General features: G+C 45.8%; 1 protein-coding gene across 4 annotated transcripts; it reads right to left on the bottom strand.

Annotated features, from left to right (window-relative positions):
• Positions 1 to 4,087: 4,087 nt before the first annotated feature.
• On the bottom strand, positions 4,088 to 26,909 carry UBAP1L (ubiquitin associated protein 1 like). Of its 4 annotated transcripts, none has more exons than XM_066343503.1 (6): positions 26,850 to 26,909; positions 20,266 to 20,554; positions 12,705 to 13,340; positions 10,171 to 10,377; positions 6,440 to 6,541; positions 4,088 to 4,905 (listed from the first exon to the last, which is right to left on the bottom strand). In XM_066343503.1, exons 2-6 carry the CDS (start codon positions 20,383 to 20,385, stop codon positions 4,771 to 4,773), a joined length of 1,200 nt encoding a protein of 399 aa, XP_066199600.1. In that variant the 5' UTR covers positions 20,386 to 20,554; positions 26,850 to 26,909; the 3' UTR covers positions 4,088 to 4,770. The 4 variants fall into 4 exon arrangements, with proteins under 4 accessions (XP_066199600.1, XP_066199601.1, XP_066199603.1 ...); XM_066343504.1 differs by lacking the exon at positions 26,850 to 26,909 and adding an exon at positions 26,321 to 26,412; XM_066343505.1 differs by having other exon boundaries at positions 4,089 to 4,905; positions 12,705 to 13,337.
• Positions 26,910 to 27,253: the final 344 nt, after the last annotated feature.

The raw sequence follows: 27,253 nt of genomic DNA, 5'->3' as shown, positions 1-27,253 counted from the left end.
GGTCAGGCTGGGGAGAGAGACTGAGAAGAAGCGGAAGGAAGAGGGTCCGAGAGGAGAGGAAGGTCTCAGAGGAGGAAGCTCCTGGCTTCTCCACTTGATCCTGGGAGGCCAACTGTGACCTGAGGGCACACCCCGCTCCATCCCCAGAGTGGAAGGGTCAGAGCTGAGAGGAGGCCCTGGCAGGCCCTCAGCTGGCCCTGCTTCAGGTGCCAGGAGAATGTTGTCAGCTGCAGGAGGCTGGCTCAAGTTGATGCAAGAGCCAGAGAGGCTCCTAGCCGAGGTGAGAGAGATTGGGGCCAGCTGTATCAGCTTGAACCTGGGGGCGGGGGTCCAGCCTTGCCTGAGACCTTGACCTCTGGGTAAGGCCTACTCCACTCTCATTCTGCTCCAAAATAGAAATGTCCTTTATATAACAAAACACAACACAACTCCCCTCGATGACTGCCTGAAATTCTACCATTAGTTATGGATTATTTTGGGTTAACCATTGCCCCTCTCTGGTAGGCTGCAGAATGGCCCCCTAAAGATGTTCATGTCCTAAGCCCTGGAATTATGTTACCTTACATGGTAAAAGGGACTTGCGGATGAGATTAAGTTAAAGATTGTGCAGTGGGAGATTATCCTGGATTATCCAGGTGGACCCAATGTAATTGCAAAGGTCCTTGTAACTAGCAGGGAGAAGGGGCAATTTAGATAGAGAACAATGTGCACATTAGCCTGGGAAGGGAACACACAAAAAACTGAGAGAGTTTATAAAACGCTCCCACCTACTCCCCCATCAGAGGCAGGAGACCTTCTTCAACCTGCTGGCACCGGGTCTCTGAGGGAACATAGTGGGGACACAGAAGAGGAGGCCGAGCATAAGGGGAGCAAGAATCAATCAGGGCAGAACATGCTTCACTCTGCATCCTTGGGCCAGGCCTTGGGTCACCACCTGGTGCCCAGACTCTACATTCTCCTGGCCTCCTCTCCAAGGCTCATCTTATCTAGATCCTGCCTTCAGGGAACTGAATGTGTCATCTGCTGCTATTTCAAGGAGCCACCAATGCAGCCACCTGACCCTTAGTATTTGCTGTAGAGATTCCTTCTCCCAGGTGGTACTCACAGAACCCTCTGCTCCAGCCAACTTTTTAAAATCTCTGACCAGAGATGGGGAGAGGTTCTTCCAGGTCTCCTGAGTTTGACTGTAAATGCTGGAGATTTGTTAACATAGCAATGAGGAGGAGAAGGATCAGAGTAAAGGTAGTACTGACTATAGAACAAGGGAGGATATAAATATGTATAAATAAAGTAGCTACTAGATACCATGCCACAGGCCTCCTGTGTACTATCCTGTTTAATCTTCCCAGTTGGGAAGTTTCAATATTATGGAAAAGGAACTGAGGCACAGAGAGGTTATGTGACTTTCAAAAGGCTACACAGCTAGTTCATGATAGGACTGTAGTTTCAGCCCAGGTCTGACTTCAGAGTCCATACATTTCACTACCACATTATTCTGCCTCCTAAAAATATATTAAACTAATAATGATGTCTTGGTGTCTCTCTTTTTTTTTTCTTTCTTTCTTTTTTTTTTTTTTTAAGTGAGAGGAAGGGAGATAGTGAGACAGACTCCTGCATGCGCCCAACTGGGATCCATCTGGCAACCCCTGTCTGGGGCCGATGCTTGAATCAAGCTATCCTCAGAGCCTGGGGCCAATGCTCAAAACAATTGAGCCACTGGCTGCAAAAAGGGAAGAGAGAGAAAAAAGGGAGAGGGAAGGGGAGAGAAGCAGATGGTCGCTTTTCATGTATGTCCTGACCAGGGATCAAACCTGGGACATCTTCATGCTGGGCTGACCCTCTATCCACTGAGCCAACTGGCCAGGGCCTTGATGTCTCATTTTTAGTCAAACAATAGTTTTCTAGGAATGGGGAGGTTTGAGCAAGTAGGAAAAGGATGGGAGGCATGGCAGTGGAGAAGGACATGTGATGTGTGTGAGGGGCCTGCCAACTGGTCACCACTGATGTAGGGAACTTAATAAAGTGGCAGACCGAGACCAGATTACCTTAATCAAAACATAAATAACTTTGGACTTAACATTTCATCTTAGAAATTGAACTTGAACTTTATTCTTTTCCAAGTGCAGTTTTATTTTTGACCAACTTTCAAACGTTTTGCTAATTTTCTCAAAATAGTTTTGCATTGCTGCTAGTTTTCAAAGCAAGTTTTAAGGCCAAAGAATATTTTTAATGTGGTCTCAAGTTGCAGACATCAAGGCTTAGTGGAACAGACCCAGGGGTTGGATGGGCCTTGGGAGACCTGGGTTCTAGTCCCAAACTTGTTTAGGCCAGTGTGGGCCTGCAGAGATCCTCACTAATGCTCAAACAAGGTGTCTGGAGCCAGGAGACATGTGGAAGTGTTTGGTTTTTTTATAGGACTTAGCTCCAGGTCCAGCCCTGTTTGCTGGGTGGAGGAGTGAGAAGATTTTACGCTGTGGAAATTGCTTCAGGCCTTTGCACTGGGCCAGCTGAGAAGGGCAGGGGCACCAGAGTCTTGGCTTCTGTCCTCTGCTTGACTGAGTCACAGCAGCTCCAAAAACTGGTCCCCTCAATCCCTGGGGAACTCCAGAGGGTAGGCCTGGGTGACTGAAGACAACACTGCTCCAAACAAGCCCACTCCCCAAATGAGAATAGACTGACATAGGATCATCAATTGGCAAAGCAGAAGGAAGCCCAGATTTGCGGGCCCTGAGGGTCACACACACTAGCCATGGGCCCATTACTTTGAATAAGATTCCCCAGAGAAATTGGCATAAAAATTGACACATAGATTAATGGAACAGAATAGAGAGCCCAGAAATCAACCCAGACATATATAGTGAATTAATTTATGACAAAGGAGCCAAGAATATATGATGGGAAAATGACAGTCTCTTCAGTAAACGGTGTAGGGAAAACTGGACAGCTACATGCAAAGAATAAAATTCTACCATTATCTTACACCATACATAAAAATTAATTCAAAATGGATTAAAGACTTAAATGTAAGGCCTGAAACCATAGAACTTCTAGAAGAAAACATAGGAACATAGGTAGTAAGCTTCTTGACATAGGTCTTGGCAATATTTTGGATTTGACATCAAAAGCAAAAGCAAAAAAGCAAAAATGAACAAGTAGGACTACAATAAACTAAAAGGCTCTGCACAGCAAAGGAAGTGATCAACAAAACAAAAGGCAACCTAATGAATGGGAGAAAATATCTGCAAATCATATGTCTGATAAGGAATTAATATCTAAAATATACAAAGAACTTAAAAGCAAAAACAAAAAACTTGATTAAAAAATAGGCAGCAGATCCATATAGACACTTTTCCAAAGATATACAAATGCCCAAAAGGTGCACGAATAGATGCTCAACATCATTAATCATCAAGGAAATGCAAATCAAAACCATAAGATACCACCTCATACCTGTTAGAATGGCTATCCTCAAAAAAAAAAAGAAGTGTTGGTGAAGATGTGGAGAAAGGGCAGCCCTTGAGCACTGCTGGTGGGAATGCACATTGGTGCAGCCACTGTGGAAAACAGCACGGAGCTTCCTCAAAAAAATTAAAAGTAGAACTACCATATGATCTAGCAATTCCACTTCTGGGTGTTTATCCAAAGAAATGAAAACACTAACTCAAAAAGATATACACACCCCCATATTCATTGCAGCATTATTTACAATAGCCAAGATATGGAAATAACCTAAGCATCTATCAATACATCAGCAGATGAATAGATAAAGGAATTGTGATATATTATTCAGCTATAAAAAAAGAATGAAATCTTGCCATTTGAGAGAACATAGATGGACCTCAAGGACATTATGCTAAATAAATAAGACAGAGAAAGACAAATCCTGTATGATCTCATATGTGGAATCTAAAAATAAAAAAACCAAGCTCTATGATAACATTATACGAAGTGAAATAAGTAAATCAGAAAAACCAGGAACTGCATTATTCCATACGTAGGTGGGACATAAAAGTGAGACTAAGAGACATTGATAAGAGTGTGGTGGTTACGGGGGGAGGGGGGAGAGGGAGAGGGGAAGGGGGAGGGGGAGGGGCACAAAGAAAACTAGATAGAAGGTGACAGAGGACAATCGGACTTTGGGTGATGGGTATGCAACATAATTGAACGACAAGATAACCTGGACTTGTTATCTTTGAATATACGTACCCTGATTTATTGTTGTCGCCCCATTAAAAAAATAAAATTATTTAATTAAAAAAACAAAAAAAACCCAAACAAACAAGCTCATAGACACCAGGAACAGGGTAGCAGTTGCCAGAAGTGAGGGTAGGGGTTGGGGTGGGAGAAATGGGTAAAGGGCATCAACGACAATAGCAAAGATTTTTTAAAGATTAAAGAAAAGGGGGGTCTCCAGAGAGCTCCTGTAAAAACAAAACCGATCCCCAGGGGCTATCAAGTTGGACTTTCTGAGTCAGTCCAGGAGCGAGGCCTGGGACTCTAACAAACTCCTCAGGGGATTCTTATCAATAGCAGCCAGCTCCAATCGCTCTACTTTTCCTGGGGAAACTGAGGCCCAGAGAAGCCTTCAGCCAGCCATCAGCTGAACCAAAATCAGAAATTAGATCTTTGGACCCGCTCCCACACTTGGTATCATTTGTATTTTTACAATGAACATGCGTCGCTTTGCTGTTCTCATGTGGTCTCCAGTTAGAATGAACTGCCAGGTTTACACAGGTCTGGGATGCCGGGCACTGCAGAATGCCACAGTAGTCACTGGGCACAGGCCACCAGCTCTTCCAGGGCTTGCTCGCGGCGGTTGCCATGGACCAGCAGCACTTCCTTGATCCGGTCCTGCTGGAAGCCCATGTCACTGAACTGTTCCCAGAGGCGCAGGAACTCCCCTGCCTGAGGGAGGGGAGGCAGAGAGGGTACTGAGGCTTGGCCTCCACTGTGGGGAACCGCCCACCCCCTCTCCTCCCACCACCCTGTGTCCTTTGTAACTACTCCCAGAAAGCTTTGGCCCCCACAGACCAGGTAAACCTGATCCTGGCCAACACCTGTGTTACCCTTGCGCTTCTGAGGAGACATGAGCGTGGACCTCTCATCCTGTGCCAAGGAAGGAGGCCCCAGCCCGGCCACTGCTTGGTCCTGGCTTTACTCCCCCACCCCGGCTCACTCCTGGCTGCCTATGCTTGGGTGTTGGGGCAGGAAGAGGAAGAAAGTCAACTACTGGTGCCCAAGGATGCACAGCCCAGGGCCCCTGCCCAGGCCCCAAACCCAGCCCAGGTTTCACATAGTGCAGCCTGCACCTCCCTTCCTCCTCTGGCCCCAGTGCTTTAAACCAGGGGTGGGATTCAAATACTTTAACAACCGGTTCTCTGCCCTAATGACCCTTTTAAGTATAAAAAAATGATATACCAAAAGGTAGTTTATTATTTCTTGCATTTAATACTTAAATAAGAACAACAAAAGAGGTACACAAAACTAGATTATGTTATAAAAAAGAGTTTTAAAATATGAATGAAAAAATAAATAATACCTGACAAAAAAACAATAAAACTGTTATTTAAGATATTTCCAGTGAGAGCTTGTCACCTCTGGTCATTTGGCACTTTTTCTCTTTACATTATATGTTTACTGAAATAACCAATGTGAGAGAATTAAAATGTAGAATTTCATCAAAGGTATAATGAGTTTTATGAAATGAATAAATAAATATTATAAGCATAGTTCTGTCAAATTTATGGACGGAATGAACATTACTACGGGCACTTAGAATATGCTGTTGTGCAGATGAACATTAAAAAAGAGTGAGGAAGGTAAATTTGTGATTTCCACATTGAGCAGCTGCCCAGGTGCCCACCTTAGAGAGAACCCTGATTACAAGTGCCATTGTAACAACTGCTTCATGGAACTCAACAAAAAAATTAGCTATCGGTTCTGCCAGAAATGGTGCAAACCAACTGAATCCCAGCACTGCTTTAAGTTTCCCTGCCTCTCCTCCCTCCCTCTGTCCCTCAACCTCTGTGACCAGCTGCTCAGAGAGCACGCACCAGCTGCTGAGTGTGGACAGGTCCTATTCATTCAGCACTCAGAATCACTACTGGGCCCACAGCTACCTATACTCTGGATTCCGAGTAGGTGGCAAACCCCTTGCCCAGGGAGTTCAAGCATTTCTGTGCTGCCTGTGGCTCCTATGTGGTGTCTCACAAAGAGTGGGCATTCGATGACACTTGTGTTGATTCAGCTAAATAATACAAAAAGCCTTGCCTCTGGTTTCCCTACCCTCCTCCTCCCTTCCCCTTCCTTCCTTCATCTCCCTGGGCTGTCTCCTTCTCCCCAGGGCTGAGCAAGCAGACACCAGTGCGCCCCTGCACCCAGGCTCGTGTGTACCCCCATCCCTCCCTCCCCTAGTGCCCAGGCGGGCGGCCCAGCTGACCTGGCTCTCAGAGAACTGGAACATCTCCATGGCCTCCTCCACCAGGCCCTCCTCATAGCCCTGCCGCAGCAGCCGGTCACAGGCACTAAGGTAGCTGAGAAACTGGGCCGGAAAGAAGAAGGGGCAGTAAAAGGAGTGGCAGAGGCAGCAGATGAGATGGAGGAGGTACCCCAGGAACTTCATTAAGGTCTGAGCTCAGGCCTGCTGTTTAGGCAATCCACCACACAGGACAGGGCCCCAGAAACCCCGTGAGCCAACAGAAGAGAAACAGAGGCCTCTCTAGAGACCTGGGGACAGGTAGACAGCAAGTCTTCACCAAATATGCCAAACCGGGGGGCTGGAATCCAGGAAAAGGGCTGTCAGGGTGAACTAAGGTGCTCCCAGAACCTAAGTGGGGAGTGGAGCATAGCTGCAACACAGGGGTCTCACCTACCACCCACCCAGCCCGCTCGCCCTCCCTGGGGAGCACCTAACTGCTTGAGGGTGCCATCCACACCTGTGTACCCCCACCCCACCCCTAGACACCAACATCTCTGCACCCAGGGCTTCGTGAGCGCCCACAGTCCTGCATCAGTGCTGGAAAGAAGAGGAGACAGAGGAGGCTCTCACAGGCCTGAAACCTGTTCAGGTCACTTCCTGCTTAGTCATCAGGGCTGCTTTCATCATCAGGATGAAGTGCTGCCTCCCAACCAGGGCTCAAAGGCCTGCTCCTCCCCTGTCAGTCACCTCAGCTCCCCCCACCCCAAAATCTCTGTGTATCTGGCTCCCAACCAACACCAGCCTCACTCCTACCCGGGGACCCTCTCTGCCCCGTTTTCAGGGTGCCGTGCTTGGTGCTCCCACAGAACATACAACGTTGTAACTGCTCTGCTGCCTTTCTCATCTCTCTCATCCACTGACTTTTTGCTCCACGAGGGAGGGCTTGTACCAGTCTTGTTCACCACTGTGCCCCAGCACCAGCATGGCAGGCAGAGGAACTCAATAAATACAAGCTGTGTTTATAAAGTGATTTAAGAACTACCTTCAAGGCGCTCACAGCCCAGTGGGGGAGATGAACCAGATACAGGAAATCACGAGGACCAGGCACATCAAAGCAGGATTTACAGGGAGTCAGTGTCAAATGAAGGTGCCAGGCCATAAGAATTATGGGTAGAAGTGGAAAAGAAACAGGACAGGTTTCTGCAGACCTTCAGAGCTGGGCAGAAAGCACGGATCATTCTAGACTAATGGTTTTAGCTTCTGAACTATCTAAGCACTTGCCCCAGGATACCTAAACCTTGCTATGAGTTTATTTAGAAAACCACCCAGCCAAGCCCTCTTTGCACACTTGAGGAAACTGAGGTCCAAGCAATGCAGGCAGCTTTCCCAGGGTCTTAGGACTAGGGTCTAGATCACCTGACCTCTTGCCAGTGCCTGTCCACCACGGGCCAGCTGCTAGAGGGGCCTGAGCTAGCTTGAAAGTAGACAGGGTTTCTGAAGGTGAAAACAGGAGCGGGGGCAAGGGAGATGGGGGATGCTCCCTTCCCCTCTTAGCTCACCCACAGCAATGGTTCTTGGCCTTGGTGTTGATTGCAGCTACCTAGGAGCTTTAAAACTACCCATAAACCACTGATGTTCGCCTTCAGAGTCTCTGATAGAACTGGTCTGGGGGTGCAGCCTGGGCACTGGGGTTGTTATAGCTCTCCAGGTGATTCTAACATGTAGCCAAGATTGAGAACCACTTAAGGGACAGCGGACATCAATCCGTACCACAGGACCCTATGCCAAGCTGCATACCAGAACCATCTACAGATCTTTGATAGGCCCTTGGACATACTCCAGATCCACTGACTGGGCCCCTGGAGAGTAGGTCCCGGGAATCTGCATTTGTACATATTCTGTTGCTTGATCAGATTTGGGGCCTATAGGACTGTAGCAGCCACCTGGCCTGCCTCAGACTCCAGGCTGGGGTCCCCAGCAGTCATTGATTATAAGCACATATCCTCTTTCCATTCTGTTAATAGTGAAAGTGAGGCTCAACGAGGAGCCCTGATATGGCTGGCATCCCATAGCAAGTCTGGGCCTGGCCCCTGGGCCTTCTCCTATGCTACCCATGCTTGTCCTGCAGGCAGTCAGTGGGCTTTGATCCTTGTAGAAGGAGTAACGGACAAAGCTTATCTTTTGTGTGTCCTCTGTTCTCCCGGGCTCTTCTAAGTGAAGATACCTGATGCCCTCCCTCATAACCATAAAGGATTTATTATCGTGTATCTTTCAAGGGGAGAAGGAAACTGAACCCAAAGGTTTTGCTTAGGTAACAGTGGAATTTCACAGAAGAGAAGGAAATATTAACTTGGTGGGGGAAGACAGATGAAGTCATCCAATGGCCCTTCAGGCCCACCCCTCAGAGCCTAGCCCCTGACTTCCTACCAGGGAAAAAGGCCACCCAGAGATCCAGCAGGCCAGGCAGGTGGTCAGTCTGTGTCTGGAAACACAATGTTCCTAGCGCAGTGGGATTCTTCCAGGCCACCCACAGGGAGGCCAGTGCCTGTGCTGGCTCCAACTAATCTTCAGCTCTCCAGAGCAATGGCCTGGGACCTCAGCCTTCACAAGTCCTAGAGACTGGGGGGACATTACAGAGCCCCCTCTGTGACTCTGAACCCTAACAATCCTCTTGGCCACGGTCCTGACTTTCGGTGGCAGCTGAAGGCGAGGGAAACTTTAGATCTACTCTTAAGTCTCAGATCAGCCTGAGGTGCTGCCCTGGAAGGTTCTCACACAGAAAATGAGAGAAAAGCACTGCGCAACAAAGACTCACAGTTAAACGAGCCTCAGTTTCCTCATCGGCAAAGTGGGGATAGTAGTAGCAACCTTGCAGAATTAAGAAGACCTAATTGTACACTCTCAGGTTGAGGGACTAGCACAAAGAAGGTGTTTACTAAATATTAACACCACTAATGACTGATTGATGCAGAGATATAGAGGTCTGCCCATCTCAGCCCCACTTAGGACAACTCTGAAGTGCCATATATGCTCCAGGACTGTGGGGTGGGCTGATGATGTCGCTGAGTCTACAAAGCTCAACTTCTCCATCTACTCACTCCTGCTTCTGTCCACTCCTTTCTCCAGGAGTTGATCCCAAGAGCCTCCTTAGTAACTATCCTGCATGCCAAACTTCATCTGAGCCTGCTTCTAAACACCCAGTAAGCACCCAATAAATACCGTTGACTACATGGATAGATGGGGAGATGGAAAGAGATGAGTATGGGTAAACCATTCACTGAGGAAAATGGTTAGAGCTGTACCATTCAATATGGTATTCAATAGCCACATAGATGTAATTAATTACAATTAAAAATCTCAGTCATACTAGCCACATTTTAAGTAACCATATAATCACTAGTGAATACCTGGACAACAGGTATAAAATCTCTCTCACTGCAGAAGGTTGTACTGGGCAGCTCTAGAGAGATTCTTGGAGGCCCAAAGCTCCAGCCCCCCCGTATTTGGGGCAGAAACAGAAGAGGAGTAGAATTCAAGATCCTCCAAGTGGGCAGGGGGATTCCTGATAAACTCCTATTGAGAAAATACCATTCAGATCTAGACACTTGCTTACAATCTCCAATAATTAATGCCAGTCTGAGATTCTGCCTCTAAAGAGAAGGAAACAAAACTTCTTCAAGTTAAAGATAAAATCACGTGGCTACCCACCTGGTTCCAGCCCCCCAGCCCCCCAGCTCTGAACAATCACTCACCTGGCTCAGGCTCTGCCGCCCTGTCGCCTGCAGAGCCACGATGGCCCTATGCAGGGGATACCCCAGGGCAACCACTGGCCCAATGAGGTCTTGCTCCTCCTGGCTAAGGGCGGACAGTAGGTCAGCAGAATCAGGGTGTGCTCTGTGGGTGATGAGAGGCCGGGGCTCCTGCCCAAGAGGTGGCAGGCAGGTGTATGGGCTGAGGGACTGAAATAGAGACAAGTTGGATGTGTCAGCACTGGAAGCAACATCTAGCTGGGCAGGACATTTTTAAAAGTGCCTTTGCATGCCACCTTTATACAGAGTGTAGGGCTAATGCTGTGGAGATCGTGGAGTTCTACAGACCTGGGTTCAAACCCCAGATATCTACTGCTTACTCAGTTTACTTATGTGTACAACGGAGGCAATCATACTGGATACCTTAAGGGTTGTTACAAGGTTTAATAAGGCAATGTGAGAAAAGTAATTAGCAAAGGATCTGGCATACAGAAACTGTCAGTACATGATTATTTCATCTACAGCTTAGAACCAACCCTGCCAGAGAAATTGGATAGATCCATCCTATTATCCCATTTACAGATATTGAAATCAAGATTCAGAGAAGTTAATGACCTAGTAAGCAACACATATTTGGGACCAGAACCTGACTCAAAATCAAATCCAGGGTTCTTTACCCCCCACTTTAAGGGGGTCTTCCAGCTGGATCCTCACTCTTGAATTTGGCTGGGCTGAAGCTTGGCGAGGCATAGAGCAGGGTAGGGACTGGATGCAGATCCTGGGCTAAGATGGGTGACTTCAGGGCACTTTAGTTGGTCTGGGTGGCATCAACCCTAACATCCCCCCCCCCCATGAAGAAGCGCCTATCTGCCAGCTCTGAACAGACTGCCTTGTGCCCTCCTCCCCAAGGAAAGCCCAGCCGCTGCCCTCGCTCCTGGGGCATGGTACATGTGACATATGAATTCCTCACCCATCCCCATCTGCTCAGGGGTTGTCTCCGATGACCTCACCCTTGGGTCTGCTCTTTACCCCGAGAGGAAAACATCCAAAATCTTAGGACAAGTCTACTCTTGTGACTTTGAAAAAGATTCTTAGCTGTGCTCTGCCTCAATTTTCTTCTCTACAGAAAATCTGCCCCAAACTGTACCCTCCTCCCCCCAACACACACACAGGGTTGTGGCTAGAATTATATTTAATCTGGATCAGGGAAGAGCCATCCTGGCATCAACATCTGGTCTTTGATGTGGGCATGGCTAGTCCAGGTCACAGAGCCTCTTCTCTCTGTTTTCTCCAAACATCTGTGGGAATGGTTGCTGGCTGACTTTACAAGGTAGAGAAAGGATGGCTCAGAGCACTTCACTGACTTGCGTAAGATCACAAACCAGTGAGTAGAAAAGCCAGTCTTTGAGTCTCTTTTGGATTTAGTTTCATGTTGGCCTTTTTCTTTTGCACCTATGGGCTTTACTGTGGGGCAGCTGGGAGCCAGAAAACTGTGCCCTATTGATATCTCCTGCTACCAATCCTGACCCCGCCCCCAATCTGCTTGAATCCAGACTGTGTGAAGTTTCATGTTTATACAATTTAAATCTCTTAAAAAAAAAGACAATTATAAATATAAAATTAGGTACAGAGCTTTGAAAGGAGCAAAGTCAAGGGCCTGAGGTGTAAGCTTCATTGATTTCATGGTATGTTCATTTCTTCTCCCCATTCTTCTGGGTAAGTCCTCTGTCCTGAAGCCTACCCAGCCTGCAACAGCCCTTACCTTTCTCAACACCTGATCCTTCCCCCTATCCAGGCGTCCCCAAACTATGGCCCCTGGGCCACATGTGGCCCCCTGAGGCCATTTATCCGGCCCCCCACTGCACTTCTGGAAGGGGCACCTCTTTCATTGGTGGTCAGTGAGAGGAGCACTGTATGTGGCGGCCCTCCAACAGTCTGAGGGACAGTGAACTGGCCCCCTGTGTAAAAAGTTTGGGGACCCCTGCCAGTGCTGTTTTGTCCCCACACCACCTTGGGCAACACTCCTGGTCCAGGGGTTTGACCTTGTCTCTTCCAGCCCAGTGTCTGGCAGGAATTAACTGACAGTGACAATACCTTGACTCAACCTATAGCTCACCCCGTTTACAGCAAACTTCGCTCTCTGGCAAGCCCTAGATTTTGAGTCACATTAATTAATTCAGCAGACATTCATCGAGCACCCCCTATAGGCCAAGTCTGCTGCTCTGGAAACAAAAAGGAACGGTTCCAATCCCTGCCCTAAAAGAACTCATATTCCCCTGGAAGAGTGAGACAGGTACTGGGTAACTTCAATTATGTGACGTGTGCCCTAACAGAGGCAAAGCAGGCACAACGGGGGTCCTCTGAGCAGGGAATATTCTTGGCAAAGGGCCGCAGGAGAACAGCATGGTGAGAGCAGCGGTAAGGGTAGGGAGGAGTGCAGAGAGGAGGGGACCGAAGCTGTGGACCAGACTGGGGACCCAGACTATGACTGCCTTGCTGCTAATCTGCGGCGCTGGCCAAGCAGGCAAGTTTCTTACCGCAACCGTGGGCTTGTGGCTCCGCAGTGGGGGCATGGCACCGGCGGTGGAGGGCCGCGGGGGTGGCACAGGTACACTGGGGAGTCGGGACGTGGGAGCCTGGGGCGGCTCGGGGCTGGGGCAGAAGCTCAGCGCCCGGTGGCGGATGCGCTGCAGGAGGACGCGGGGCCTGGCGGCCATCCTGCCCTCGGAGAGCCTCTGCCGGGCACTCGCCAGCTCCGACCTCACACCGCGCAGCACATCCAGCGAGCACCGGTGATGGCCAGGGCTGGGGCTCCCAGGAGCGCTGGGCTGGGGGCTGCAAGGACCCAGCTTCTCCTCCACAGCAAGGGAGGCTTCTTCCTCTTGCTCTCCTTCTTCCCCCTTCTCCTCGTCTTCTTCCTCCTCCTCCTCCTCCTCCTCCTCCTCCTCCTCCTCCTCCTCTTCCTCCTCCTCGGGCTGCTCCTGGGGTTCAGCCTCAGGGCCTTTGGCTGCAGGTGGCATAGGCACCAGCCCGCATTCCGGGCTGACCAGCAAATGCCAGGCCGGAGGGGCTGACGCCATCCCAACAGCGTTGTCGCATTGGCATTGGCAGGGTCCCCAGACCACAGCCTCCACCCAGAAGAGAGTCCTCCTCTCCAGGCTGAAGTCATGCTGCTGAGAAAAAGACTGTGTGTGACTCGGCCATGTAAACCAGGGGTCCAGGGCACACGCCTCTCCCTTGGTCTTGGGGGACCCTGTTTAGCCACAGAACTTGCCAGATTCCCACAGCTTCCAATCCTGAGCCCCAAGCAGCCATCACAGCCCACCCCCACCCTCCGTTTAAACTAGCACGGGGTAGATGGGTATCAATCACAATTTAATGGTAAACTGCATGAAGGACAAAGTGAAGAATAGGTTAATAGGATGAAATGTAGTGAAATCTAATATCTAAGTCCCTTTGCCATTTAGTATGTAATTAAACAGTAGCAGCTTAAAAACTTTCTCCAATAAAACTTGTTCCTAGCAAAGGCACGTTCACCCAGCACCATTTGCCAGTAAGCAGTCAGCCCTGGAGGCCTGCCCAGGCACATAAACCTCCCAATGAGTAACACCTTCCCCCATCCTCCTGGCTGCCATCTGAGATTACTTTGAGACCCAGGAAATGTAAAGTTCCCTAATCTTTGTTAAACCCTACTTAGTACATTTTAGTGTTATTCCTATTTCTAGATTATGAAAATAAGGCTCCGAACATTTCATTTGCTGGAGGTCAGAATGAAGGTGAGTGGCTGAGCTGGGATTTGTCTGTGCATCAGACGGAGGGGCTTTATCCACTACATGTCGGGCCACCTAAAAAGGCTATCTGGAGCCCACACAAATAAATCAGGCAAAAATAAAATATTCCTGCTGCTTATCTTTAAAATTAAGAAACAGGAATATAAACAGCCTTGAAAAATATTAAAAATTTAAAAAGGCGCCTGATCTGTGGTGGAACAGTGGATAAAGTGTCAACCTGGAAACGCTGAGGTTGCCGGTTCAAAACCCTGGGCTTGCCTGGTCAAGGCACATATGGGAGTTGATGCTTTCTGCTCCTCCCCCTTTCTCTCTCTTTCTCTCTCTCTCTCTCTCTCTCTCTCCCTCTCTCTATCTCCCCTTTCTATAATGAATAAATAAAATCTTTATAAAAAAAATTTAAAAAGGCAACTTTAATGCTCTATGATAGACAATGAAGGAAGAGGCTGGGAGCAGTAGTATGTGAGGGAAAAGGAGGACAGAGAGAAGAACACAGACACGCTAGGGTCACAGGCACTACCCCCTCCCGCCACTGACAGGACCCTAGGTTGGGCAGAGGAGCATAATTTAGTTGGTCCACGGAGACTCCCTGACTGAAGAAGTCAAGGACCATGTCTTATTCCTCTCTGTGTCCTCAGAGAGGACAGGTGCAGGCCTGGCACAGAGAGGACATTGGTAAGTGTGTGCAGAACACATGGTTATAGAAAGAGATTGAAGCAAAATAGACGAGTTGTGAAAAACGGAAAAGGAAAAAGACAACTTCAAAACTAATGAAGCAGACTTGCAGAGAAAGAGACTAGGAGATAAAGAGACAGCCGGGGGGACCTAGGGAATAAAATGACACAAAGACCCAATAAAAATACCAACGCCTGTAATTTGTGGAACTAAGCAAGATGATTCTCAAGTTCCTATGAAAAACAAATAAATAAGAATAACCAGAAAAACTCTGGAGAGAAAGATAATAGGACTGGCCCTACCAGCTGGTTTATTATATTATAAAACATCAATAATTAAAACTATGGTACTGGTACACATAGATTATGGAAAGTCTAGAAATAGACTTTAATATTTATGGGGCTTTAGTAAATAATAAAGATGGTATCTCAAGCAATGGGAAAAAGAACTAGCCAATAAATGGTGTTAGCTATCTGGAAGAATATAAAGGTAGATCCATTCTCACATTGTATATGCAAGGATAAATTCCAAAAGAATCAACAATTCAACTGTGTGCTATGAAACTATAAAATTAGGAGAAGCCTTTATAACTTCAAGTGGGAAAGCCTTTCTTACTCTAAATCAAAATCCAGAAGCTATAAAAGTTCACAAAGGCACATGTCCAAAATCTGCATGGCAAATACTCTTGGCCAAGGTGAAAGACAGATGACAAACTAGGGGAAAATAGCATTCATATCACAAAGGGCTACCTTTGCTAATATAGGGAGATCCTAGAAATAGATAAGAGAAAGACCCACGGCCCAACAGGAAAACGGACAAAAGATAATATGGACAGTCCATCGAAAAGGAAATACAGGCCCTGGCCGGTTGGCTCAGTGGTAGAGTGTCAGCCTGGCATGCAGGAGTCCCAGCTTTGATTCTCGGCCAGGGCACACAAGAGAAGCGCCCATCTGCTTCTCCACTCCTCCCCCTCTCCTTCCTCTCTGTCTCTCTCTTCCCCTCCCGTAGCCAAGGCTCCATTGCAGCAAAGTTGGCCTGGGCGCTGGGGATGGTTCTATTCTATGGCCTCTGCTTCAGGTGCTAGAATGGCTCTGGTTGCAACAGAGCAAAGCCCCAGATGGGCAGAGCATCGCCCCCTGGTGGGCATGTCAGGTGGATCCCGGTCCGGCGCATGCAATGCAGGAGTCTGTCTGACTGCCTCCCTGTTTCCAACTTTAGAAAAATACAAAAAAAAAAAAAAAAAGAAAAAGAAAGAAAGAAAAAGAAAAGGAAATACAGATGGCTCTTAAATATGGCTGTTGGGAAAACAAGTTTGTAATAAGTGCTTTTTAGGTTTTTTTGCTTGTATTGGGGCAGCACCATGTGTGTATAGTCTATGAAAGGTTGCAGGTGTTTGCTCTCAGGGCAGCAGATTGCAAATTGCGGATTGCCTGCCTCCACTGGGAGGGATGATTGTTTGCTATTGTTTGCTGGAGAAGGGGTATTTCTGCCAGGTCTGTATTGCTGAGGAGTCCTGAGGCTGGTGGGGGCTTTGAGTCCAGGGAGTCCAAAGAGAGAATGAGTCCAGTGAATCTGGAGTGCTGAGGGGCTTGGGAGCTCTGAGTGAGAGGGAAGCAGTCTTCTCTGCCTGTTTGCTTGTCTGCCGTTAGAAGACTGTAATAAACAGAATGAATGGCCCACCTTTTTCTGGCTTCACAGTTCCTTTACTGTCTGCCCTAATCCAATGTGAACCTGCACGGCCATAGCACCGGCCCCTGGCCTTACAACAGGAAAAGCTGTTCAACCTCACTCACAAGAAGGCAAAATAAAACTACGCTAAGATACTATTCTCCTATTCCTCGGCAAAGACCCAAAGACAAAGACACTCTGTTAGGTATGTAGGTGGAACAGGCCTCTTCTAGTGTGCTGGGTGGGATGTAAATTAGTATAACCCCTATGGAGAGCAATTTGGCAATATACTTAAACAAATGCAAAAGGCCATTTTCAATACTTTTTCCTGAGGCATTGTTTGTAATGGTAAAACAAAGGAGAGAACCTAAGTGTCCATCAAAACCAGACTTGGCGGATAAAGACCAATGTATCCATAATAGTGCAATACTTCAGTGAAAAACAAAACTAAAGAAGCTTTCTATGTACAGATATGGAAGATCTTAAAATATATTAAGTGAAAAATCAAGAACAGTGTATATAAAATGCTACCTTTGGGATGAAAAAGGGAGGAAATAGCTGTATTTGCTTGTATATACAGACATAAGAATCTCTAGAAGAATATACAGTGAGAACAGAGTGGCCTGTGGCGGGGCGGGGGAGGGGAATAGAGCAGAAGGGAAGGCAGTGGTGGCAGGGTAAGCAAACTGCTGTCTGGGGGCCACACTGACCCCCTCACCTTGTTTTTGTAAATAAAGTGTTATTGGAACAGAGCCATGCCCATCTTCTCCTTTCCCTAATGTCTGTAAAAACTTGGGCAATCACTCAAGTCTGCTCTTTCCCTACAATTTTTACTTCTGGCCCTTCATAGAAAATAATTATTGAGTCCCGCTCTATGACTATATATACTAGAAAATGACAAAACAGACTTGAAGAGGCTTTAAATATGCAAGGAATGGGCTGGCTTTAGCTCAGTGGTTTTTTTTTTTCTTTTCTTTCTTGTTTTTTTTTTACAGAGACAGAGAGAGAGTCAGAGAAAGGGATAGATAGGGACAGACAGACAGGAACAGAGAGATGAGAAGCATCAATCTTCAGTTTTTCGTTGCTTCACCTTAATTGTTCATTGACTGCTTTCTCATATGTGCCTTGAGGGGGGGGCACAGCAGACCAAGTAACCCCTTGCTCAAGCCAGTGACCTTGGGTCCAAGCTGGTGAGCTTTGCTCAAACCAGATGAGCCCACGCTAAAGCTGGCGACCTCGGGGTCTTGAACCTGGGTCCTCCGCATCCCAGTTCGACGCTCTATCCAGTGCTCCATCGCCTGGTCAGGCAGCTCAGTGGTTCTTTCGAGTCAAACTTGCTTGTTAAATATGCAAGAAAGGGCTCCTTGGAAAGGAGCAGGGTGAAGGGGTGGGCATGGGCTTTGGGATCTGACAGACTTCTGTTGGAATCCTGGCTGTATCACTCACAAGCCATGAGCCCCTGTGAGAGCTCCCACCTGTGCTCTCACTTGGTGGAAGCTTTGATTTCCTGTGCCATGGAGTAGAAACACCCAGCTGCTGAAAGGGTCATAGAAATGAGAGAGAAGAGTAAACATGTAAAGAGCACCTAGCATGGGCTTGGTGCATAGCAGGTGCTCAATAAATGGTAGCTGTTATTTTCCCCCTTTAGGCCACTATAGGTCTATCTGGTAATCTAACCACCACAGATAACATTGTTGTTATGGGAAAATGCATTTCAAGTTCTTAACATGGGGAATACAGCTCAGTGAACTCAAAGGACTGATCAGGAGAGGCTGTAAATCATACTTAGAATCTCATCTTTCTCTATTTGTTAGTTTGGCCAAACAGTAAAAGAAGTGGAGGCTCAGGAAGGGAACAGGCTCAGGGGATTGCAGGTGTTCACCCTACAAGCAAGAGGTCAGCAGTTGGCTAGGACACTAGTCATGGACTTGGCAGAATATGCCTTGTTTCTGCTACTAGGAGAAGAATAGCTTCTTCCCAGTCTGGCTTGAGTTCAGCAGGAAGGGAAAAGCTGTGGTAATGCACCTCTACTGGAGCTCAGTAGAGCAACAATACAGGCTCCCGCCAGAGTGAACACCCACAGCACAGGCTGCCTGGGGAGAGCGAGAGTTCCTGCCCTACACAGACCGCTTTGGGCTTTAAGAAGCTTATTTCAGCTCTGGAAACCTCTGACCTGAGGAGCCTCAGCGCAACTCCAGCTCTGCAGATGAAGCGAACTGCACCACTACTGCTGCTGTGCCCAGGCCACTCAACCCTCTCTACCTGACTCCCCAGGCCTCTCCTTCCCGGACTGTGCTCTCTGCTCCTGACTTCCCACAACCCCTTTTTTTGTCTTCAAACATCACTTGTCTGGTGTCTCTCACATTGCAATCCTGCTCTTGGCTAATATTAAATGATCTGGAGTCAGAACCTGGATTTGTGTCTTGCCGCTAACTTTGGCCAATTCATTTCCTTTTTCTGGGCCTCAGGTTCCTCATGTTCCTCAAATTATTCCACGAGGCACTCTGCAGACAGTGGAGAATAAGCACGCAAGAGTCTGAGGACTCAGCCCCAAGAGGCCCAATGCCAGCTCCACAGTTGTTTGCAATCTTATTCTTTCATTTAAAAGAATTCATGTGGCCTGACCGGGCCGTGGCACAGTGGATAGACCGTCGGACTGGGATGTGGAAGACCCAGGTTCAAGACCCCGAGGTCGCCAGCTTGAGCGAGGGCTCATCTGGTTTGAGCAAAAGCTCACCAGCTTGAGCCCAAGGTCGCTGGCTCCAGCAAGGGGTTACTCGGTCTGCTGAATGACCGTGGTCAAGGCATGTATAAGAAGGCAATCAATGAACAACTAAGGTGTTGCAATGCACAATGAAAAACTAATGATTGATGCTTCTCATCTCTCCGTTCCTGTCTGTCTGTCCCTGTCTATCCCTCTCTCTGACTCTCTCTCTGTCTCTGTTAAAAATAAATAAATAAATAAAATAATTCATGTGGATTTTGCCTTCTACCCCATCATACATCTGTGTAATAATTTAAATGCACTAAGTTCCCCTTAAATCTTCAAATAAACTTACTTCTCCTGGAAGTTAAATAATCATGTTTATCCTGAGGCCATATATTATATGACCACATACACTGGGCCATATTCTAGTTGGTGAGCCATGGGGCAAAGGGCGCTTTAAGGGTGCCTCTAGGGAAGACATGGGGCACAGTGATCCTTTCTAATGTGTCCCAGGTAACTGCATTTTAACAGAGGATTCAGGAACTAATGTAACCCAAAGGAGTGAATCTAATGGTAGAATTTTAGACATGGCAGCAAGCTAATAGGGAAGGGAGGAAACAGAACATCTGTGCTATGACCCTCAGGCACTTTATATAGGTGACCTTCCAGTTATCTGAAGGCTAAAATAAGACCCATTCAATAATCCCCATCACCAGGCAACCAGCCTTCCTCATGAAACACCTTTTCCTCTTAGGTTATTTCCAAACTCCATGGAATATACCAGAGCAGGCCTAGCTGCCCTTTAAAATCAAGGAACAAGATCCCATGAGGCTTAGCATCAGACCCACAGACCCAGGGACTAGGGCAGGGGTCCCCAAACTTTTTACACAGGGGGCCAGTTCACTGTCCCTCAGACCATTGGAGGGCCGGACTATAAAAAAATTATGAACAAATCCCTATGCACACTGCACATATTTTAAAGTAAAAAAAAAAACCCGGGAACAAATACAGTATTTAAAATACAGAACAAGTAAATTTAAATCAACAAACTGACCAGTATTTCAATGGGAACTATGGGCCTGCTTTTGGATAATGAGATGGTCAATGTGCTCTCACTGACCACCAATGAAAGAGGTGCCCCTTCTGGAAGTGCGGTGGGGGCTGGATAAATGGCCTCCGGGGGCTGCATGTGGCCCGCGGGGCATAGTTTGGGGACCCCTGGACTAGGGGATAGACAGACAGACAGAGAGAGGCACTCACCATAGAACCAAGCAGAAGCTCCCTGCAGGCTGGGACACTGAGTTCTGGCCCTGGAAGAAGCTCCGTGCCTATCACAAAGCCATTGGGCACCTTGAAAGGGACATCATCGAGGGCATTCATTTTGTTAGAGGAGTGTGCAGATGCCTGAGTAGGCTGAGCAGGCTGCCTGGTGGCAGGGAGAGAGCGCAGTCCTGAGGACCCTGCTCAGGTCTCCGATGGCCTCAGTGCTCTGTGTGGTGACTTAGCTGAGTCCCACACAGCCGAAAAGGAAAAGGTGAAGTGGCCAGTGCTGCATAAGGGAGGAAATGAATAAAAACAAGAGTATTCAAGCTGACCAGAATTCACTATTTCATGTTTAAGTCTAACTCTAGGCCATTGTTTCCAAAAACGTGGTCTATAACTAGTTCTAAAGTCTCGTGTCAAAAGAGCTTTCAACACCCCCCAAAAGTGTACAGTTTTTGTTAGCCTAATAAACATCAAAAGCAGTGGATTAGAATCTTAAAAAGGAGTTGTCACTCAAACGTTTAAGAAAGAAATATCAAATTACAAAACTCTTCCAAAAAAGAAGGAATACTTTCAAACTCGTTTGGCATCACTTTAATACCAAACTTGACAAGAAAATAAGAGGCCAATCTCATGAACATAAACGAAAAAAGCTTAACAAAAATTACTTTTAAATAAAAATTTTAGGCCCTGGCTGGTTGGCTCAGCGGTAGAGCGTCGGCCAGGCATGTGGGGGACCCGGGTTCGATTCCCGGCCAGGGCACATAGGAGAAGCGCCCATTTGCTTCTCCACCTCCCCCCCTCCTTCCTCTCTGTCTCTCTCTTCCCCTCCCGCAGCCAAGGCTCCATTGGAGCAAAGATGGCCCGGGCGCTGGGGATGGCTCCTTGGCCTCTGCCCCAGGCGCTAGTGGCTCTGGTCGCGGCAGAGTGACGCCCCGGAGGGGCAGAGCATCGCCCCCTGGTGGGCAGAGCTTTGCCCCTGGTGGGTGTGCCGGGTGGATCCCCGTCGGGAGCATGCGGGAGTCTGTTTGACTGTCTCTCCCCGTTTCCAGCTTCAGAAAAATACAAATAAATAAATAAATAAATAAATAAAAATTTTAAAAGATACCATTTATATGAAATTTTTAAAAGATAACTTTTATATTAGCATCAACTACCTGGGACTCAATATAACACAAGATGTATAAGATGTCTACACAGAAACTATAAAGGGAGGATCATACCATAACCATGAGCTCTAAGACTCAATATTGTAAAGATATGAATTCTCCCTGAATTGATTTATGGATCCCACATATCAAAATTCCATCACTTTGGTGGAAATTGGCAAACTAATTCTAAAATTTAAATGAATGTAAAAAGAGCGAAGAAAAGCCAAGACAATCTTGAAGAAGATGCAACAAAGTTAGAAGATTTATACTTCTGGATATCAAGACTTATTTTAAAGTTACTGGAACTAAGACAGTGCGGAACTGACACATAGGACTTTCGAAGTGACCGATAGACCAGAAAAGAAAGTCCAGAAACAGATCCACACATACATAGATCCTTAATTTACGAGCCTGCTGAGCAATAGGAAAATGAAGGCCTTTTCAAGAAATGATTCTGGATCAGCCATTTTCAACCTTTTTCATTTCACAGCACACACAAACTAATTACTGAAATTCTGTGGCACACCAAAAATATCTATTTTTTGCCAATATGATAAAAAAAAATAGGTATAATTTTGATTCATTCATACCAGATAGCTATTGCTGTATTGGCTGCTGTCATTTTTCCTATTTGACGATCTAAGGGAAAAGAGGTCAGTGCCCCTGACTAAATAGTTAGGTACTGCATATTTTAAAAATTCTTGCAACACTCTGGTTGAAAAATCACTGTTGTGGATCAATTTGATATTCATCTAGAAAATAAAAATCTTGACCTCTACCTCACATCATACACAAAAATTAATTTTAAGTATACCACAGATCAAAATGAAAAAGATATAAAGGTAAAGCATGAGGATAAAATTGGAGAATATATTCATGGGATTAGAATAAGCAAATATTTTTTAAACAGATGACAAAAATGACTAACCATGAAGGAAAATACTGATAAATTGGGTTGCATTAGAGTTTCTTTCATTCATCAGAAGATAGCATTGAGAGTAAAAAAAAAAATAGCCTGACCAGGCGGTGGCACAGTGGATAGAGCGTCGGACTGGGATGCAGAGGACTCAGGTTCGAGACCCCAAGGTCGCCAGCTTGAGCGTGGGCTCATCTGGTTTGAGCAAAAAGCCCACCAGCTTGAACCCAAGGTCGCTGGCTCCAGCAAGGGGTTACTGGGTCTGCTGAAGGCCCGCAGTCAAGGCACATATGAGAAAGCAATCAATGAACAACTAAGGTGTTGCAATGCGCAATGAAAAACTAATAATTGATGCTTCTCATCTCTCTTCGTTCCTGTCTGTCTATCCCTGTCTATCCCTCTCTCTGACTCTCTCTCTGTCTCTGTAAAAAATAAATAAATTTAAAAATATTTTTAAAAAAAGAGAGTAAAAAATATATATATCACAAAAGTAGAAGGTATTTGCAGTACATGTAACTGACAAAGGACTCATATTTAATATATAACTTCCACAAATCAGTAAGAAAAGTCCCAGTACAAAAATAGGCAAGAAATTTTAATAGGCACTTCACAAAAGAGGCTATCCAAATAGCCAACAAACATATAATTTAACCTCCTTAGCTATCAGGAAAATGCAAAATTAAAGAATGAAATATCACTACACACATACACACACACATGAACACACATAATTAAAAAATTTAAAGCCTGATAATATCAAATGATGAGGATGTGGAAACATCTGGAACTCTCGTGCATTGTTGTTGAGAAAGTCAATTAGTATTAGTTAACAGTATCCATTAAAGCTGAAATCTAAGAATTTATAAACTCATTCACACATAGTTTATGGGCCTTTTGGCTGAGATCAAGTATAGTATCTGTTGGTTTAATAATCACAATAGCCAGGAATTTGATTTTTTTTATGTATTTTAAACAATATTACATAAAAGATTCTGCTGCCTTAAAAAACAAAACAACATGCATTCACAAGAATTTAAGTTCATGACTGCCTATAAAATATACTTTAATCTAGATTTCTGACTGCAGTCTGGCATTTTGCAAACAATCATGTTTACCAGGGAGTTCCTCTGGCTTAATATAATGTCATCCCTATCAGGATGGTGCAAAGCCCTGCTGCTAGGGTTCCCTGGGGTCATCCCCATGCCCACATTAGAGCATCATGTGAAGACTTAGAGTAGGTAATCTGAGTATAGAGAGATGAAATGAGGCCAGATGGGCAAATCCCCTTAATTCCCTTATTTCCGATGTAAACTCATTCTTGTCAATATCTTACTGTCTATAAGACTCAAAAAACTGTCTCCCAGCACTTTAGAGTGGCTCTCTATGCTACAGGACCAGACAGGTCCCTGTGTGATCAATAAGTTATCTGTCCCATCACCCTGTTCTTACAAGGGACATTGAGGTACAGTGGGTTGTAGAGAACCCAGGAAAGTTAGCAAATTTTGGCATTCTCAGGTTTGTCATTTACATTTTTGGCTATCATTAGAGTTTTGAGCTATGGGGAAGGACCACAGTTTTTTTGAGACCCAAGTAAACTGCCTGTCCACTGAGCAGGTACAGGGCCACCCTTGTCCTTACCTCTGACCCAGCATCTGCATCCTAAATAGATATTCTTTACTCAGTTCTACACCTGCTCTGGAGTACATTAAGCATTTGAGGGTTCTAGAAATACAACTCTTAAGAATAGCAAGGGCTACATTAATCTAATTAGAACATATTCTAAAAAGGCAGTCACTTCTGCTAAATACCAAATGAGAAGTGCAGATCATTAAGTGATGATATTCTTCAAAGGAAGGTGAGTATTCTAGTCCTTGTGGGGGCTGGGAAACTTCAGAAAGATGGGGCTTGACCTGGACCCTGAGGGTGGGCCAACAGCCTGTGAGCAAGGGAAAGGTGGGATGGAGAGCATAACTTCAGGTACGGAACAACCTGAGCCAGGGAGCAGAGGTGGGCAGAATGAAGGGGAGACCCAAGGAGATAGTATGTGCTGGGAAGCAGTCTGTAGTAAGACTGAAAGGATAGACTGGGGTAAATACAGCTGGGCAGACCCTAAACTTTAGGCTGGGTGCTGACTCCATGCAGTAGGCAGTGGAGCAAGTGAGGATATTAGGAACACCAATCTGTGATACTTCAGCAAACAGCATCATACAGGATCCCTCCAGCACCAGTCCCCAGGTCTGTGCCCATTTGGCTATCATCTGAGGCTGGGGACAGGGGCAGAGTGGGTGGGGGTTATAGTAATCAGTCTACAAGGAACCCAGGCAATGGCATTTTTATATATTATTATTACTATTATTATTACTAAGTGAAGAAGTGGGGGGCAGAGTGACAGACTCCTGCATATACCCCAACCGGAATCCACCCACCAAAACCACTAGGGGGCGATGCTCTGCCCATTTGGGGCCATTGCTCTGTTGCTCAGCAACCGACCTATTTAAGAGCCTGAGGTGAGGTCATGGAGCCATCCTCAGCACCTGGGGCCAACTTTGCTTGAACCAATCAAGCCATAGCTGCAGGAGGGGAGGACAGAGGGAGGGAGAGAGAGAGAGAGAGAGAAAGAGAGAGAGAGAGAAAGGGGAGGGGTGGAGAAGCAGATGGTCACTTCTCCTGTGTGCCCTGACCAGGAATTGAACCCGGGACTTCCACACATGAGGCCAATGCTCTACCACTGCGCCAACTGGCCAAGGCCAGAATTATTTTTAAAGATCTCCATTATACTCTCTAAATGATTTCATCCTTGCCCATAGCTTCAGTAATCTATGTGCCAATGACTCATACAATAAATTTTCCAGTCCTCTTCTGAGATCAAACTCATAAACACAGATGCCTACAAGGCAGCTCCTCCACAATGTCTCACAGGTGCCTCAAATGCAACATACCCCAAGGAAACTGATTTCCCCTCCCCCAAGCTGCTCCTCATCCCCCCAGGATTCTTTATCTCAAGGAATCTCTAAGGTGCACAATATTGGGACTCACCCCCACAGTTTCCTCTCCTTCATTGCCACCCATCTCAAATCCCTGCCAAGTTTTTCTCTTTAATCTCATACTACCTCCATTGCTGTCATGAGAATCCAAGCCCCTATTATTTCTCACCTGGACAACTGGCGTCCATATTTCCTCTTGTGCCCTGTTATTATAATTGTTCTACACACTGGGACAAAAGCGATCATTTCAAAGCAGCAAATTAAGCCATTCTTCTGCTTAAAAGCTTCCAGTCGTTCCCAGCTGCTCTCAGAAGCAAAACTCAAACTCCTGACAGGGCTTCCAAAGCCATGCAGTGACTTGCCTCTCCCCTCTCACTGTCTTAATTTATAATAGTTGTGTTGACCTTCAATCGTTTCGGTCTCTTGTCTCTTGACCCAACACAGGGCTCCTACATATGCTATTCCAAATACTTGCTATATTCTTCCATGTCTCTTCCCTACTAGTTAATAGTTGTTCATTCTTCAGAGCTCAGCTGAAACATTTCTTCAAAAAAGCTTTCCCTGACCCCCAAACTTGGATAGATCTACCTTGCACAGTGGCTTTCCAGACTTTTTTTTTTTTTTTACTGTGACCCACAGGATGAAATACATTTGACTTTGTAAACTGAATGACAATTCTTACCCTTACTATATATTTTCTACTTCACCTAAATGCATTACACAACACTCAATTTGGGGGGCGGGGAGGCCTAGTTAATCTTATAGAACCATATCTGTCCTTCAAATCACTCAGCACACTTTTTATGATTACTGGATAATATCTATCTCCCTTAAAACCTGTGTTAGGGTTTATTTAGTACTTTGCTCATAGCCCTTGTTTTTAGCAAATTATCTGAGCCTCAACAGTCACTTAATAAATATTTGAACAATGAAATATAAAAATTAGTGACTAAGCACTTTTTCTTTTAGCACTTATTAAAATTATAAGTGACTCTAATTACCTGTGTAATCATTGGGCTTCTTTACTCTAGACTCTTAACTCCAGGGTGGCAGGAATCCTGTTTGCTACTTTTTATGTCTCTAGCTCTTAACATCATACTTAGCAAACAGTAAATAAAAGTCATTTCCCAAGTACAAGTTCAAATCCAGGTGTCTAGATTCTATCAAGCATGAATTAATAATGTTGAGAAGTGTCTCCCTCTGCTTAGTTATGCACTTTAACACCAATAACCTCAAAGACTTCAATCTTGGCTTCAGAAACCCAGTTTATTCCAAAAGGCAAATAGAACCTGCTTTGGAAACAAATTCTTCATGGATAGCCAGATGTGGCAGGTCAGGAAGTACCCAGAAGCAAACAGTGAATTATACAGAAATAGCTTATTGATTACGAGCATTAAAAAAAAAAGAGATTAAGTTGGAAATGCCTCATGCAACCTCTAGTCCTTAATATGTATCACTAATGTTTCATAGCATTTCACATTCCTGATATATATATTTCTTTGAATGGAATAAGACATAATTTGAACTCACCTTGCAATTCCCAGGATTGTCCCTGCAGACAAAACTCGTACAAGTGAGTGAAATGCTCTAACAGATGGTATAATCCCAACTAAGCTTCTTGATACTTCCTGCACAAAAGTCACGTGCACACAGAAACATGAATGGTTTTAGAGTGATTAAGTTGGTTGGCTTACAGCAAAGTCTTTGACGTCATAAACTCAGCCACTTGGGATGAACATTCTTAGTATTTAATGTATAATTAATCTATTTATTTCATCTTACAATCTTCCCTATATTTACTTAACTTCTCAAAAATGAATGCTTTTGTTAAAGCTTCTCACAAGTCCAGGTTCTCCTCTACTGGGAAATAAGATAAACAATATTCTTGCATATAGGACACAATGAATCAACACTTTTCTGGCTAGTCTTTGGCT

The sequence above is a fragment of the Saccopteryx leptura genome, chromosome 6 (genome assembly GCF_036850995.1).
Source record: "Saccopteryx leptura isolate mSacLep1 chromosome 6, mSacLep1_pri_phased_curated, whole genome shotgun sequence".
NCBI classification, from domain to species: Eukaryota; Metazoa; Chordata; class Mammalia; order Chiroptera; family Emballonuridae; genus Saccopteryx; species Saccopteryx leptura.
This window is presented reverse-complemented; position numbering and strand designations above follow the sequence as displayed.